Below are 18,404 nucleotides of genomic sequence, written 5' to 3' on the forward strand. Positions count from 1 at the left end.
GTCGTGGCTGGGATTCAAACCAGTGACCCTTTTTTCTGCTAGGTGAGAGTGCTAACCACTACACCACTGTGCCGCCCACAATTGTGCCCTTCAAGTAGTTGTTTGCCGTGGGGCTCTGCGGCTTCACGATTTCCAACAATTGATCCAGCGCTGCCTGCCTCTTTCTTTTATTGTTATAAAAGGGGCGGTTTACCTGCCACAGACAGGGCAGCTCCCTGTACATATCTATGCATATGGGGATAATATCCGGATCATTCAATAGATCAATTTTCTCTGCAAAACACAACACAAGACAAACCATAATGCCAGGCTAAACTCTCCTAATCATGTCCCAATTTAAGTCTCAATCTAGAAGCAGTATAGGCCCAATTTAAAATTGTACCTTCGTTATCACAATCCACGCTTCCACTACTTCCTCCACTCACAGATCGTACATACGACACACGCGTGTTACGCTTTATATACACTGCGCATGTGTCAAATTCTGCCCACCCCTGACCTTCTATCTAGTATATTCCCTGCTCCTTCTCTTTTGGCACAGTGGGAGAGCACATGGCAGAGAGACAACAGGTACCTGCAGAGGAGAGCAGCAATGACAAAAGCCGAGCCACATCCCAATCCCGGAGGAGATTTAAAGTGGGGTACCCTCTAAAAAAAAAAAAAGTCAGCAGCTACAAATACTGCAGCTGCTGACTTTTAATAATTGGACACTTACCTGTCCCAGGGTTCAGCGATGCGGGGGAATGAAGCCCCCCCTCGTTCCCCACTCCGCTCGCGGTGCCGTCATTCGTAATGTGGGCACCCGGCTGTGGCTTCACAGCCGGGCACCCACTGCGCATGTGCGAGCGGCGCAGGGCGCCGTGATACGCCGCTCAGTCACCTGGGACACGTGACAGGTCCTAGGTGACTGTGCGGCGCGAGGGGATGTGAGGTCACCATCCCGGGCAAGGAAGAAGGCAGACTACGAGGGACCCCCTAGCAACAGGTATTTAGAGGTTATTCCAATTATTTTTTATTTTTTAAGAATTTTAAAAAAAAAATTATTTTTTGGTGGCAACACCACTTTAAGGCCTCAAATATGGCCTTTGTAGAGATGGAGATGGTGGACATCTTCAAGAGGGCCGACTATGATGGGAAACATGGACAGTACCCAAACCCAAATGTCAGAAAGGCCAAGATCACGACTAAAGTTGTGAAAAGTCTGCCAAAGAATTTTGGGGTACAGCGATCCAAGGATCAACTGAGGAAATGATGGTCAGACCTCAAATTGAGGTAGCATGATCAATACAGAAGAATCAAGAGAGGGCTGCAAAAAAGTAAGTATTTTGTCGTGTGTTCCTATCATTCTTATTACGTTTGTGCTGCTCCATGTGCTTTTCTTTACTGTAGTACAGTTTAAAATGGCAAGTTTCAGGTTCATGGGCACAGTAATCGTTCATAGTAAACATCGTTCGTTCGCCCACAAATATGATATTATTTACAGATGAAGGTCAACTACATTTGGTCATGCCTATTTGTCTTAAAATAAGTTTAGTACATTGTTGTCTAGATGGGTTTGTAATTAGAATGAAATGCAAACTTGATCCAATGTAAGGAGAGGACACTCAGCAGTTGTTTTCCACATCTGGACACAGGAGCACTAGTGTGGGACACCAGAACAAAGTTTTTAGGGTGTCCCAGGTGCTCCAGTGGATACTAGGGGTCTCTACATCTGTGATACTTTAACAAAAATATCACGTCTTCAGCTTTAAACTCTGCCAAAACAGACAATTGTATGACACTTTCAAGCAATTTTTCATATTACTATTTCTTGCCTCAAATCTCTGTGTGCTTAGTATACCTTTATTTTATTCACATAGGGGACACCAGGGACCCCCAACCTCCTACAGAAGGGGAAATCTAAAAACAACAACCAGAGGATGTGGAGAAAGGAAAGGTTTATGAATTGGGCGAAATAGTGATCACAGCAGGTGAGTGTCTGAGACCACAGCTTCAGGTAATATTTATAATACATATAATGTTTTTTTATTTTATTTGATGTGGAAGTTGTTGAAGAAGAAACACATTTCACAAGTGCAAGTGCACACGTCCTTATTGGGGAGATCATGGTGTGCAATCACTATTTACAGAAGATTAACGAAGACATCAATGATGTTGAAAAAATATTTAAAAACTTCATTGATGTTTTAGGCAGAATCGAAAACACACCAACATTTAGCAAATTCTTCTATTTTTCTAACTTTTCTCCAAAATGTTGAAAGCCAAATTTTGAAGATGCACACAGTATGTCAACATGTGCCAAGAATAAATCTTGATATAAAGACAATATTATTCTCCCATACATCTGGAAAACTAAAACGAAAAGAGATGGAATTTTTGTACCAAATAACTACAATAGCTAAAACCGTAATACCACGGAAATGGAAAAAGGAAGTAGCTCCAACAATAGTAGAGTGGAATTATGAGATGAGCGAGGTGTGCTTCATGGAGAAACAGATTAGACAAGAGGGATATGTAGAAAAACCGATGTCGGACTATTGGAAGAAATGGGAGGAATTGAGTACCTTAGGAAAAGTGTGGGAATTTATGTAAGGGAGGGGGATTGAATGGAATAGTATTGATAAGTTTTATTTATTTATTTATTTATTTATTTATTTTTTGTGTATGGGGAATGTTTTATAATGATGTGAAAATTGAATGGAACATTTTGAATGTATGTTTTATAATATAAATAAAGAGAAATTTGAAACATGTGCCATCGGCCATCACGAGATATTAATGTACACTGTTCGGGGGTGCAACCCCTTCCTCGCAACTCAAGTAGATGAGAGGAAGGGGTTGCACCCCCGAAATACGTCCATTGATCTGCCATGATGGGAGCTAGCACATGTTGACATTAGGCATGGGATCAGGAAGGAAATACCCATTTTGAATCTCAATTTGTGTGCATCTTCAAAATTTGTCTTTCACAGGGGTGACTTTACCTCATCTGATGAAGGCAATATCAACACAGTTTGGACATACTAATGTCTGATATTACCTTCAATTTATCAAAGTTGAACTTTGTAAGTTCCTGCGTTGTATATTGTTGTATGGTTTAAAAAACATGCCTGTTTACCACAAAAAAGGATATTTCTACTGTCACCAAAAAATAAAAATAAAAAAAATATAGTATTTCAAAAATATGTTGGTTTGTGAAAAAACCCTGTACCGGTAGCTCATGTGAATGAACAATTTTCTACTCAACAATGTGTGGCTTCTTCTTTCAATGCTCAATAGCAGTTTTTTGCTAACGTTGTTGTTTATAGTGACAATGGAGGTTATTTACTAAAGGCAAATCCACTTTTCACTACAAGTGCACTTTCAATGCAGTTTCAGTGCACTTGTAGTGCAAAGTGGATTTCCTCTAGTAAATAACACCCACAGTGCTTTATAATTTGCATCAAACAGGCCATTTTCGTAACTCCAAAAAATAAATTCATGGTGCGGAAAATGATGAATGTTTTAAGCATTAATGCATTACATACATAAACAACAAAAACAAGGTGTGTGTAGCAGACCCACAACATAATAGTTAACTGAAGAAGAGATTGTCACCTCATGTATCAAAGAAATTATGTTTGCACTATTGCAGAAATGGGCAAAAAAAAGCACATTGGATAACCTAGGAGACAGCTAAAAAAAACACAAACAGTAAATCAAAGTAAAATATTATTTCATTTTAAAATACCAATTTATTTTAAAAAGATTTGTTAAATATTTTCTGGCATATCAGTGCCCCCCATCCGCAAAGTACTCCATATATTTTTGACTGACCTCACAAGTGATTTGGGAGGGCAAGGTAGGATGGCCAGCTTCAAGTGCCGTCAGGGTTTGGTCTTGAAATCTGGCCTCAGGCCCAACTGAGGCTACATAGTTCATAGAATTTGTCCTTAAAAAGTTGTGGAGAATGCAGCATGAAAGGATTATACGGTTAAGTTTATATTCCGCCATGTTGATTGGCATAAGGAATAGGTGGAACCGACTGGCCATTATCCCGAAAGCATTCTCCACCACTCTTCTGGCTCTGGCCAGCCGATAGTTAAAAACCCTCTGGTCCAGGGTGAGGGTCCTCATCGGGAAAGGCTGCATCAGGTGATCACCCAGCCCAAGCGCTTCATCAGCGGCAAAGACGAACGGCAGACCAGCCACGTTGTCTTCTGGAGGTGGCAATCCCAAGCCACCACTCTGGAGCCTTCCGTAGAACTCAGTCTGGGTGATGACTCCACCATCCGACATCCGCCATTCTTCCCCACGTCCACATAAAGAAAATCATATTTCACCAACACTACCACCAACATCACAATACTATTGAACCCCTTGTAGTTGTAAGTTGTAGTAGTAAAGGGTAGAAACAGGTGTTTACTGTGTTTGAGGCACACAACACCCACTAACACTTGCAGATGCCTGTATTAGAGCACACCAGCAATAAAGGGTAGATACAGGTGTATACTGTGCTATAGGCATACAACACCCACTAACTCCTGCAGATGCCTGTATTAGAGAACACCAGCAATAAAGGTTAGAATCAGGTGTATACTGTGCTGGAGGCACACAACAACCGCTTTAACTCCTGCAGATGCCTATATTGGACAACACCAGCAAAAAAGGGTAGATACAGGTGTATACTGTGCTGGAGGCACACAACACCCACTAACTCCTGCAGATGCCTGTATTAGAGCACACCAGCAATAAAGGTTAGAATCAGGTGTATACTGTGCTGGAGGCACACAACACCCACTAGCACCTGCAGATGCCTGTATTTGAGAACACCAGCAATAAAGGGTAGATACAGGTGTATACTGTGCTGGAGGCACACAACACCCACTAACACCTGCAGATGCCTATATTAGAGAACACCATCAATAAAGGGTAGATACAGGTGTATACTGTGCTGGAGGCACACAACACCCACTAGCTCCTGCAGATGCCTGTATTAGAGAACACCAGCAATAAAGGGTAGATACAGGCGTGACTGTGCTGGAGGCACACAACACCCACTAACTCCCGCAGATGCTTGTATTAGGGAACATCAGCAAGAAAGGGTAGATTCAGGTGTATACTGGGCTGGAGGCACACAACACCCACTTTAACTCCTGCAGATGCCTATATTAGAGAACACCAGCAATAAAGGGTAGTGTGATATTTGGGGGTTATTTAGCCTCTGTGTAGAGCACACCAGTGAGCAGAGTCCATGCCAGTTATGCCATTTAAGGGCTTGTTGGCCCACTTTTATTAAAAGTAAAACAAAACGAGTCCAATAACAGGAGGGTTCAGCTTCACACCAGTAACAAACAAATAAACAGAAGAATACCAAGCCACCTAGCTCTCCTCAGCAGTACCGCCATTCAGGCTTATAATTCAGCCCTCTTATCCCTATAACAGAGATGTCGTACAACTACTGTACCTCTTTTTATCTTCTTTGCTGCTCAGCCCACAGCTTTGGGCCCTCTGGCTATACCATGCAGACATGCATGCTTCTCCCTTGCTTGCCTGGACTCCTCGGGAGGGTGGAGCCCATAACCCTGGTCTTGGCTCTGTTATAAGCCCAGGACCCACCTGTGCAATCAACCAGCCAGACTTCTGGCTGTTCCCAAAACCCGGTCCCAGGATTGGAGATTCCGTCCCACCCATAACACTATGGAACCTCTGGGCTCCAGGTCCCAAACTGGATTTTTGAAAACAATGAGGAAACTGAAAAGCCAGTTTCCTCTCAAACAAACAACTCCCCTGGAGCCCCTCAACCTGCCTGGTTGAGAACCCTGCATCCTTCCGCTGGTGGGGTACCATACTACCACAGTAGATACAGGTGTATACTGTGCTGGAGGCACACAACACCCACTAACTCCTTCAGAAGCCTGTATGGCAGAACACCAGCAATAAAGGGTAGATACAGGTGCAAACGATGCTGGAGGCAGACAACACCTCCTTTAACTCCTGAAGATGCCCAATTAGAGAACACCAGAAATAAAGGGTAGATAGAGATGTATACTGTGCTGGAGGCACACAACACCCACCAACACCTGCAGATGCCTATATTAGAGAACACCAGCAATAAAGGGTAGATACAGGTGTACACTGTGCTGCGCTGGATGCACAAAACACCCACTGTAAATGCTGCAGATGCCTATATTAGAGCATACCAGAAAAAAGGGAAGATATAGGTGTATACTGTGCTGGAGGCACACAACACCCACTAACTCCTGCAGATGCCTATATTAGAGAACACCAGAAAAAAGGTAGATACAGGTGTATACTTTGCTGGAGGCACACAACACCCACTAACCCCTGCAGATGCCTGTATTAGGGCAAACCAGCAAAAAAGGGTAGATAGAGCTGTATACTGTGCTATAGGTACACAACACCCACTAACTCCTGCAGATGCCTGTATTAGAGCACACCAGCAACAAAGGGTAGAATCAGGTGTATACTGTGCTGGAGGCACACAACACCCACTAGCCCCTGCAGATGCCTATATTAGAGAATAGGGATGGCCGAACGGTTCGCCCGGCGGTCAGTTCGCGGGCGAATTTCGGCTGTTCGCGGTCCGCCCTATCGGCGGACTATTGCTGCTGTTCGCCCCGGCGGCTTACGTGTTTACTGTGTAAAAGAACTTTGACCTATGATGACACATCCATCATGTGGTACAGGACAGCCAATTGAGACTTTACAGCACATGGACACTTGGACATTCCCCCTAACTTATAAATAGACCCGATCCAGCGGCCATTTTACATTCTTTCTACTGTCACTATAGGGAGAGGTTGCTGTGTGGATCAGGGAGAGACTGCAGTGACCCAAATCGCTAGCTATTAGGACCACAAAAGTCCTTTTAAGGACTGGTATGGTGTAGATGTAGTTCAGGATATAGGTTTGAGGCACTGCTATTCAAGTCATTGTTGCAGCAGATTGTCTTTTGTCAGTGCTGAGAGAGGGACAGACAGGACGCTGTGTGTTGCAGAGAGGGACAGTCAGTTTAATCATTAGCTGTTACTATTAGGTCCACAAAAGTCCTTTTCAGGACTGGTATGGTGTAATAGTACAGGATATAGTTTTGAGTGCAGTGCTATTCAAGTTATTGTTGCAGCAGCCTGTGTTTTGTCAGTGTAAATAGGGACAGACAGCAAGCTGTGTGTAGAAGTGAGGGACAGTCAGTTTAATCATTAGCTGTTACTATTAGGTCCACAAAGGTCCTTTTCAGGACTGGTATGGTAATAGGGTTGTACACGTATAATATTCTTTCTTCCAAATATAGAAAGAATATTATACTTGACTGCTGCCCTTCTGTTGCAGTAGTCCTTTATCAGTATAGGGACTGAGGTACAGTCTGCTAATCACAACCTACTAGTTCCACAAAGGTCCTTATAAGGACTGGTAAGGTATAGCGTACTACAGTATATAGGGTTGAGTGAGGTACAGTCTGCTAATCACAACCTACTAGTTCCACAAAGGTCCTTCTAAGGACTGGTAAGGTATAGCGTACTACAGTAAATAGGGTTGAGTGAGGTACAGTCTGCTAATCCTTAAGGACTGGTATAGGTCCACAATATATAGGGTTGAGGTGCACTACTACTGACTGCTGTCCTATTCTGCAGCAGTCCTTTATCAGTATAGGCACTGAGGTACAGTCTGCTAATCACAACCTACTAGTTCCACAAAGGTCCTTCTAAGGACTGGTAAGGTATAGTGTACTACATTATATAGGGTTGAGTGAGGTACAGTCTGCTAATCAGAACCTACTAGTTCCACAAAGGTCCTTAAGGACTGTTATAGGTGTACTATTTGGTGTGCAATATATAGTTGTGTAATACACGTATAAAATACTTGCACATATAGAAAGCATAGTATAGTGCGTTTCCACTGTGCAGCATTGTGACTGCTGAGCGGTTCTGCAGCGATACTACAAAGAGTGACAAACGCAATCCAAAAAAAAAGTATTGTAACTCTTGTGATAGACAGTGGCCCCCAAAAACAACAGATTGAAGCGGGGTGTTAAATACCTTCTTCCACATACATACTGCACTTCTGTAGAGAGTTTTGTCACAGGGTCATTTAAAAAAATGACAGGCAGAGGAAGAGGCAGGCCCTTCCGCAGGGGTGGTAGGGGTAGGGCAGGAGCAACAGGCTTGAGCCAAAGTGGGAAATTGCAGAAGGTGCATGCGATTACGTCAAATGAAGCACCAGAATTGGTTGAGTGGCTCACTCAGCCTTACTCTTCTGCACCCTCCTCATCTTCTCGATCTGCACCCTCGTCTTCACTCTCTGCTATGTGCACCCCCAAAGACACTACCACCAACAACACCACCACCACCACCACATACCTTCCGCTTGAGTCACAGGAATTATTTTCCAATCCATATCAAGACATTTCTGATGCGCAGCCACTCTTGGCATTGGATCAGGAAGAGGAGGTAGCAACAACCGCCACTCAGCAGTCTGACGACAGTACCCAGATCAGCCCAAGGAGGAGGTTGGTCACCGGTGTTGCTGCCTACTCCGAGATCTCTAATTATAGCGGTGGGGAAGGTGACGTCGATGATGACGTGTCTAGTGATGTCACGTGGGTGCCCACAAGAGAGGAAGAGGAGGGGAGTTCAGAGGGAGATATGGACCAGCAGATAGGGAGGAGAAGCAGGAATAACGTACATTGCACAGGAGGGACAAAGCAGACTGCTAATGTATAAGGAGCGAGTCATCGACCATGTATGGTCACATCTGGCGCTCCCAGGACGCCGGCACATGGCTCCGCAGTGTGGGCTTTTTTTAACGTGTCCGCTGCTGACAATAGTGTTGCCATCTGCAATCTTTGCAGTCAACGCATTAGTCGCGGTAAGCCCAACACTCACCTAGGGACGACCGCCTTAAGAAGGCACATGAGCAGCCATCACCGAGCCCAGTGGGAGCAACGGAACACACAAAGCCACACTCCAGGCTCTCACCGTCCAGCCTCGTCTTCTACTTCTCCTTCTCCTCTCTCCTCACAATTGTCCTCCACTCCACCTTCCATCACGCCAAGCTCACGTTTTTCTGCAAAAAGGCAGGCATCCGTGGGCCTAATGTTCGAGCGTAAAAAAATGATGACGCTGGATAACCCTCTTGCCCAACGGTTGACAGCTGGCTTGTCAGAACTGATAGCCCGCCAACTACTGCCATATAAACTGGTGGACTCGGAGGCCTTTGGAAAATTTGTGGCCATTGGAACACCACAATGGAAGGTCCCAGGAAGGAAGTATTTCTCAGAGAAGGGCATCCCAGAGCTATATGACCATGTTCAGCAGGAAGTGAATGTATCTCTGGCATACAGTGTCGGTGCCAAGATACATCTGACCACAGACACGTGGTCTAGCAAACACGGGCAGGGAAGGTATATCACTTTTACTGCCCACTGGGTGAACCATCTGACGGCCGTCAAGCATGTAACCCGTGGCACCCGTGTAGATTTGGTTTTACCACCACGGATTGCATGCAGGCCTGGCTCTTCTTCTCCTCCTCCTACTCCATCCTCCTCCCTCTCCTCCTCGGCTGACTCCTCCTTTTCCGCTGCTAGCGTCTCTTCCGCTGCGCCGCCCAAGCTCCCCAGAACCTATTCGACATGCCAGGTGAGACGTTGCCATGCCGTGCTGCGTCTGTTGTGCCTGGAAGCCAAGATCCGCACTGGCCCGGCACTCCTTTCAGCTTTGCGTTCACAGGCAGATCAGTGGCTAACACCGCTCAATTTGACAGTTGGTAAAGTGGTGTGTGACAACAGTGCCAATCTGCTTAGCGCATTGAAACAGGGCAAAATTACGCATGTGCCACGCATGGCACACGTCTTAAACTTGGTCGTGCAGCGATTCGTTGTCAAATACCCTGGGGTCCAGGACATCTTGCAGGCAAGGAAAATCTCGGCCCATTTTCAGAAGATCTTACACGGCCATGGCTCGCCTTGCTGACATTCAGCGGCGACACAATCTGCCGGTCAGACGTCTTTTTTGCGATTGCCCGACGCGATGGAACTCAACCTTCTATATGCTTGATAGGCTGCTCCAGCAGAAAAGTGCAGTTAACGTCTACCTGTATGAACTCTGCGGCAGAACAGGTTCTGGGGAGCTGGTTTTTTTTCACCGCGCCAGTGGCTGCTCATGCGTGACGCATGCAGACTTCTGCGGCCATTTGAGGAGATCACCAAACTGGTCAGTCGCAGCCATGGCGCCATCAGTGACATGGTACCTTATGCCTTCTTTATGGAGCATGCATTGCGTCGTGTCATTGATCAAGCTGTGGAGGAGCAGGAGCGGGAAGATGAGGAAGTCGCAATGCTGGATGAATTCCCAGGGGGGGGCTACTCTATCTGAGACAAGTGAACAACAGGAGTCTGAAGAGGAGTCAGAGGAGGATGGTGCCGGGGCGGATGAGGAGGAGCAAGAAGAGCGTGCTTTAAACCTTTCTGGGATCCCTGTTGTGCGTGGATGGGGAGAGGAGAATGAAGAGGACGACATTATCCTGGATGATGAGCAGGAGCCAGCCACCACACCGCTTCCAGTTTAGTGCAAATGGGGGCCTTCATGCTCCAGTGTTTTAATAGGGACCCTGTATAAAAAGCATAAGGGTCAAGGACCAGTACTGGGTGGCAACGTACTTAGACCCCCGGTACAAACACAAAATGGCGGAAATGTTACCGCCGTCACAGAGGGCTGTCAGAATGGAGCACTTCCAGGCCTTGCTTCGAGAAATGCTGCATTCTGCTTTTGCGTGCGCTGGCAGAGGAGCAATTCCCCCTCCCAGAGAAGGAGTTGCGGGTACCAATCCAACAGCGCCTGCAAGAAGAGGCCGGTTTGAAGATGTGTTGGTGACTTCTGATATGAGGTCATTCTTTCAGCCGACCCATCGACAGGTGTCATACGGATCCAGCATCAGGAAACGCCTAGACCGTCAGGTGTCCGACTACATCGGGTTAACGGCCGATGTGGACGCTCTGAGGAGCGATGAACCCCTGGACTACTGGGTGGGTAGGCTTGACCTCTGGCCAGAGCTTGCCCAATTTGCAATCGAACTGTTGGCTTGCCCCTCTTCCAGTGTCCTGTCCGAAAGGACGTGCAGCGCAGCAGGGGGATCGTGACCGATAAGCGTACTCGCCTAGCTCACGACAGTGTTAACTACCTCACATTTCTAAAAATGAATGAGGCATGGATCTCGGAGGAATTTAACACATGTGACCAGTAGACTATGTATATGTCTATAAACGATTTTTTTAATCGAGCACACAGACCTTCTTTCTTTATTTGTCTCACTTCCTTGTACAAAAAAAGCACACCGTACTATATGCCCATACCCTCCTGTTTGAAGAGGTTGAGCGGTGTCATATTTCTCCCGGGGCTGCTCATTATGAGGGGCTCCCACCATCCCTGTGCTGTGCTGACTTCCTCCTGGGGCTGCTTATTATGAGGGGCTCCCACCATCCCTGTGCTGTGCTGACTTTCTCCTGGGGCTGTACCTCTGCTGTGCATATTATGAGGGGCTCCCACCATCCCTGTGCTATGATCATTATGAGGGGCTCCCACCATCCCTGTGCTATGCTGACTTCCTCCTGGGGCTGCTTACAGTGCAGGTGTCAGTGCTGTATATCACGGTGCTGGTGTCAGTGCTTTATGTCACGCTGCTGATGTCAGTGCTCTCTATCACGGTGCTGGTGTCAGATCACTCTATCACGGTGCAGGTGTCAGTGCTGTATATCACGATGCTGATGTCAGTGCTCTCTATCACGGTGCTGGAGATGCCTGTGTTAGAGCACACCAGCAATAAAGGGTAGATACAGGTGTATACTATGCTGGAGGCACACAACACCTACTAACTCCTGCAGATGCCTATATTAGTGAACACCAGCAATAAAGGATAGATACAGGTGTATACTGTGCTGGAGGCACACAACACCCACTAACACCTGCAGATGCCTATATAACAGAACACCAGCAATAAAGGGTAGATACAGGTCTATACTGTGCTGGAAGCACACAACACCCAGTTTAACTCCTGCAGATGCCTGTATTAGAGAACACCAGCAATAAAGGGTAGGTACCGGTGTATACTGTGCTGGAGGCAAACAACACCCACTAATTCATGCAGATGTCTCTATTAGAGCACACCAGAAAAAAAGGGTTGATACAGGTGTATACTGTGCTGGAGGCCCACAACACCCACTAACTCCTGCAAATGCCTATATTAGAGAACACCAGCAATAAAGGGTAGATACAGGTGAATACTGTGCAGGAGGCACACAACACCCACTAACTCCTGCAGATGCCTGTATTAGAGAACACCAGCAATAAAGGGTATATGTACTGAGTGTTCTCTGTATTACGAGAGCCGACAATTCATTCATTGATTAAAAAAAAAAAAGTGGAGTTCCCCTAAATTCAAATACCAGGCCCTTCAGGTCTGGTATGGATATTAAGGGGAACCCCACGTCAAATAAAAAAAAAAATTGACGTGTGGGTTCCCCCAAAAATCCATACCAGACCCTTTATCCAAGCACGCAACCTGGCAGGCCACAGGAAAAGAGGAGGGACGAGAGAGCGCCCACCCTCCTGAACTGTACCAGGCCACATGCCCTCAACATTGGGAGGATGCTTTGAGAGTCTGTGACCCCTCAAAGCACCATGTCCCCATCTTGATGGGGAACAAGGGCCTCATCCCCATAACCCTGGCCGGTGGTTGTGGGGGTCTGCGGGGGGCTTATTAGAATCTGGAAGCCCCCTTTAACAAGGGGACCCCCAGATCCCGACCCCCCTGTTTGAAATGGTAAGGGGGTACAAAAGTACCCCTACCATTTCACAAAGAAAGTGTAAAAAATGGTTAAATAAGACAAACACACTTTTGAAAAATTCCCTTATTAAAAATAAAAAAAATAAAAAAACGATTCCAGCGGTGGTAATCCACTCTTGCTATCCAGCGATGGATGATCATCTCTCCGAGGTCCAGCGATGGCTGATCTGATCCAGCGACAGGTGATTTTCAGTCCAGCGCAGTCCATCCATGCATCCATCTTCTGTCTCCACTGAGGAGACAATGCGGGGATCCCAGCGCCTGGCGTCTCTTATATTAGGAGGGCGGGGCCACCCGTCACCTGACCCCGCCCCCTCTGACGCTAGCGAGGGAAGCCAGGGGTTCCCCAATGACGTATGGGTGACCCCGCCCCCCGCTGATGTAACAGAAACCTGCGCTGGACTGAAAATCACCCGTCACTGGATCAGATCAGGCATTGCTGGACCCCGGAGAGATGATCATCCGTCACTGGATAGCAAGAGTGGATTACCACTTCTGGAATCTTTTTTTATTTTTTTTATTTTTAATACATTTATTTTTCAAAAGTGTGTTTGTCTTATTTAACCATTTTTGACACTTTCTTTGTGAAATGGTAGGGGTACTTTTGTACCCCCTTACCATTTCAAACAGGGGGGCGGGATCTGGGGTTCCCCTTGTTAAAGGGGGCTTCCAGATTCTGATAAGCCCCCTGCCCGCAGACCCCCACAACCACCTGCCAGGTTTGTGGGGATGAGGCCCTTGTCCCGATCAACATGAGGACATGGTGCTTTGAGGGGTCACAGACCCCCAAAGCATCCTCCCAATGTTGAAGGCATGTGGCCTGGTATGGTTCAGGAGGGGGGGCGCTCTCTTGTCCCCCCTCTTTTCCTGCGGCCTGCCAAGTTGCGTGCTTGGATAAAGGGTCTGGTATGGATATTTAGGGGGACCCCACGTCAATTTTTTTTTAATTTGACACAGGGTTCCCCTTAATATCCATACCAGACCTGAAGGGCCTGGTAATTGAATTTAGGGGAACCCCACGCTTTTTTTTTTTTTTTTTTTTTTTATCAATGAATGAATTGTCGGCTCCCGTAATACAGAGAACACTCATTGAGTGTTCTCTGTATTACGCCGCAAGTGATTTTAAAAGACTTTTTTTCCTGCAGAAATGACACTTTGTGCAGGGACAGTTCTAAGCACGGGAAACATGCTCCCCTTCATAGGCATACTATAGACACCCCCCAGGTACGAAATTTAAAGGAATATTATACTTTTATGGTTTCACTTTAATCATTATTAAAATAACTGCTCCTGAAAAAACTGCCATTTTTAAAACTTTTTTTTGCATTGATCCATGTCCCCTGGGGCAGGACCCATGTCCCCAAACACTTTTTAGGACATTAACTTGCATATTAGCCTTTAAAATTAGCACTTTAGATTTCTCCCATAGACTTGTACAGGGTGTTCCAGCTTTTCGAATTTTCCGCGAACATCCCAAATTTTAGCTCATCCCTAATGCTGCAGATGCCTGTAATAGAGAACACCAGCAATAAACGGTAGATACTGGTGTATACTGTGCTGGAGGCACACAACACCCACTAACTCCTGCAGATGCCTGTATTAGAGAACGCCAGCAATAAAGGGTATATGCAGGTGTAAACTGTGCTGGAGGCACACAACAACCGCTTTAACTCCTGCAGATGCCTGAGAAAAGAACACACTGTCCCTGCCTATCTTGCTCTTTCCTGCACACCGGAACACACTACACAAGGCCGCCGCGCTGGCGGCCTTATATAGTGTGGGGCGTGTACTAAAGTCCCTGAGCTATAATTGGCCCCAGGCATCCTCTGCTCCATGATTTAAGTGGTTCTAAGGGCCGAAGGTTATTTCATATTAATGCATTATATGCATTAAGATGCAAAACATTCTGTGTGCAGCAGCCCCCCTAATAATTATCTGGGCCCCATCTTGATCCAGCGATGTTGTACACTAAATCTTTGGCTGTCTGGGGACTCTCCTTCATTGGCTGAGACAGCAGTGAGCACCATTGGCTCCCGCAGCTGTCAAAGTCAGTGAGCCCATGAGCAGAAAGAGGGGATGGGGGTGAGCCCTGGCTCTATGTCTAAATGGACATACAGAGCAGGGGCTCAGCTCGGGTGCCCCCATAGCAAGCTGCTTGCTGTGGGGGAACTTGGCAGGAGAGGGGCCAGGAGCACTGAGGAGGGACCTAAGAAGAGGAGGATCTGGACTGCTCTTTGCAAAACCATTACACACAGCATGTTTGTTATATTTAAACTACAACAAAGAGGCTTAATATCACTAACATTTTCAGTCCCTATTTTTTGAAGCTTAAGCCAGCCATAGAAGGGGCGATTTCCTTTCCTGCAACCAAGAAAATTGCTCGATTCCCACATCAATACAGACAGTGTTGATAGGGGAATCTCTCCCATGGAGCTATCTATTCTCCCGGCAGGGGGGAGGCACGTGGAGAGCCATGCTTGCCAGGAGAACACACAGTGATTAATTCTAGCAGCTATAGCCACTGTTAATAATCGCATGAAAAATCCAACAGGCTGGTTGTACCCAAGTTGATTGGTCAGTTGAACCCAAGTTAACCCTGCTGAACCGACCAAGATTTGAGCTGTTAAAGAGGCTTAAAGAGGAACTGCAGTTTGCTCACATAATTTGTAATAAAAAACATCTTTGCCAATCTGAAGTTTCCCTTCAACCACTTTGCATATTATTTTATATATACTGTGATTCTGTACTTGCCAAATATGCTGCAGTAACTTCCCTCCACTTAATCTGCCTGCAACTATTTTAACCGTGGGCAGCTGAAGCTGTTCGCTTCCTGGATTTACAGACACACAGAGGCAAACCTCTAGCTCCACAGCCCTGCACCTCTCATTGTCCCTCTTATAACTAACTCCCCCTCCCTTCCTGGCAGTCGCCAGACCTGGCCGGGATGCCAGGGAGTGACGATACCGCGGCTCCGGCCACTCACAGCGCCGGAGCCACGCTACCCGAAAGAAACGCAGAGGGAGCATGTCAGCTCCATCGGTGTGGATCGGGACAGATGTCGGGGCCTCGTTCTAAGGTAATTATTTCATAATGAGCTAGTATGCGGTGCATACTAGTTCATTATGCCTTTTCCTTTGCAGGTGGCAAAAAAAAAAACATTAGCGGGTATACAACCGCTTTAAGTTGTGTAAAGAGACAAATACTTGCTTTGGGTGCTAGAACAGTCTTTTCTATTATCACTGCACCTAAGTCACACATTTTGTGTGCTTCATGAACACATGACTTTTACGTATTCAAGGCCAAATGTAGATTAACCACTTCAATACAGGGCACTTAAACACCTTCCTGCCCAGACCAATTTTGAGCTTTCAGCGCTGTCGCACTTTAAATGACAATTGCGCGGTCATGCTACACTGTACCCAAATGAAATTTTTATAATTTTTTCCCCACAAATAGAGCTTTCTTTTTGTGGTATTTGATCACCTCTACGGTTTTTATTTTTTGCTAAACAAATAAAAAAAGACCAACAATTTTGAAAAAAAAATTTTTTTTTTGTTTTAGTTTCAAAACTTTGTAAATAAGTAAGTTTTCTCCTTCACTGTCGGGCACTGATAAGGCGGCACTGATGGGCACCGATGAGGTGGCACCAATGAAGTGGCATGGATGAAGTGGCATTGATGGACACTGATATGTGGCACTTATAGGCGGCACTGATGGGCACTAATAGGTGGCACTGATGGGCGACACGGATGGGCACTGATAGGTGGCACAAATTGGCACTGATAGCTGGCACAGATTGGCATGGATAGGCAGCATGGATGGGCATGGATAGGCAGCACAGATGGGCATGGATAGGCGGCACAGATGGGCATGGATAGGCGGCATTGTATTGTATTATACTGTACTGATGGATACCAATCAGTGCCAAACAATGCATGCCAATCAGTGATGCCCATTGTGGGCACTGATTGGCATCCATTGTGGGCATTGATTGGCATTTATTGTGGGCACTGACTGGCATCCCTGGTGGTCTAGGGTGACATACCTGGTGCTGGGCATCGCTGGTGCTCTGGTGGTGTCCCTGTTGGTCCAGTGTGGGCATCCTCATGGGGGCTGCGCTGATAATCGATCAGCACAGACCCCCCTGTAAGAGGAGCAGCCGATCGGCTCTCCTGTAATCGCGTCTGACAGACACGAGTGAGGAAAAGCTGATCACTGGCTCTTCCTATTTACACTGTGATCAACCGTGATTGGACACGGCTTATCACGTGGTAAAGAGTCTCCGTCTGAGACTCTTTACCGAGAACGTAGTTGCGGGGTGTCAGACTGACATCCCACAACAACGATCGCCGCGATGCGCGCCCCCGGGGGCACGCAGCGGCTCAAAATCCTGATCACGTCATATGACATCCAGTCAGGATTTTGAAACCACTATGCCGCCGCATTTCTGTTATAGGGCAGGCTGCAAGTGGTTAACTTTTATGTCATACAGCAATTTTAAAAGGATTTGACTGAGTGGAGCTAAATGCTAGTACAGGACAATAATTAACAACACAAAGTTTACCTCCCTAAGCTAATGATCTGAGAATAGACTACAGCAAATACTTGAGGATGGATTTAATGCTGCAGAAAAACTTCACTTATATATAAAAACTATTTAAATTGAAGTATTGTTGACTCTAGTAACCAGTAGTAAGCACAAAAGATTTGAGTTTAGAGAACACAGACGCTTTGTCATTTTTAGAAATTAATCCACTAAACAGTCGCACCAGGAACTTGATAGTTTGTAGTCAGTGTATCTATGTTCCACATTGTTACATTTATAGCAAGAACAAGTTGTTTGCACAGCTTTTTCTCTATTTAGAAACTCTAGTTGTTAAGGTTACTGTCTTGAAAATTTACATCTGAAATATTTAATCTCTATTGCTAACAACAGACCATAAAACTTACCTCTGTTGGAGAAATATTAAATACATCTGCAACTTTTGCATAAAGTTCCTTGACATTAGTGAAGCCTTGTATTCTTCCAGTATAGCTGCCATGGGCCAACTGAGTGTGGAAAACCAGTTTCGGTTTGGCTCGTGTAGGGTGAAAAGCTGATGACTGGGCCTGTGGTGACTCATCTGGCATATTTGGTTTAGTTTCTTTTAACTTGCGAGTTGTTTGCCTGAGAGGACTGCAATCTTTTTGATCAGTATCCACTCTGTGCTCCATGAATCCACTTTCCAGGTGCTCTCTCTTTTGTTACTCTTCTTCTTGGTAGGTGCAACATCACCTCTTTGACAGAAAGGTATGTGATGGGCACAGTTACACAGCTAAACCTGGATAAATAAATAATAGATTCTCCCTTCCTCACTTCAGATTGTACACCATGTAAAAAGATCCCAAAATGAGAATAACGTAGTAATTTAATCCCATGGTTCATGTTGCTCTGCAAATTCTGTTGCATTTAAACTGAAGAGATAATAGAACACTGATGTATGGTTTAAGAAACTAATCTAGCAGGGGATGAACATGGAAACATGCTCTCGCTACAGACATATCATCTTATTATTAATTAGACA

The 18,404-nt window shown here is 45.8% G+C and overlaps 1 protein-coding gene across 1 annotated transcript in view; it reads right to left on the reverse strand.

Moving 5' to 3' along the window:
* Nucleotides 1-18,103, reverse strand: part of GIPC3 (GIPC PDZ domain containing family member 3) — a 1,281,857-nt gene extending 1,263,754 nt beyond the window's left edge. Inside the window, exon 1 of the mRNA XM_077475734.1 lies at nucleotides 17,791-18,103. Within this exon, the coding sequence (XP_077331860.1) occupies nucleotides 17,791-18,054 (264 nt within the window). The 5' untranslated portion in view covers nucleotides 18,055-18,103. The remainder of the gene's footprint in view (nucleotides 1-17,790) is intronic.
* Between the last annotated feature and the right edge of the window lie 301 nt (nucleotides 18,104-18,404).

The sequence above is a fragment of the Lithobates pipiens genome, unplaced genomic scaffold (assembly GCF_037356315.1).
Source record: "Lithobates pipiens isolate NorthernLeopardFrog02 unplaced genomic scaffold, aLitPip1_a1.2 Scaffold_13, whole genome shotgun sequence".
NCBI lineage: Eukaryota > Metazoa > Chordata > Amphibia > Anura > Ranidae > Lithobates > Lithobates pipiens.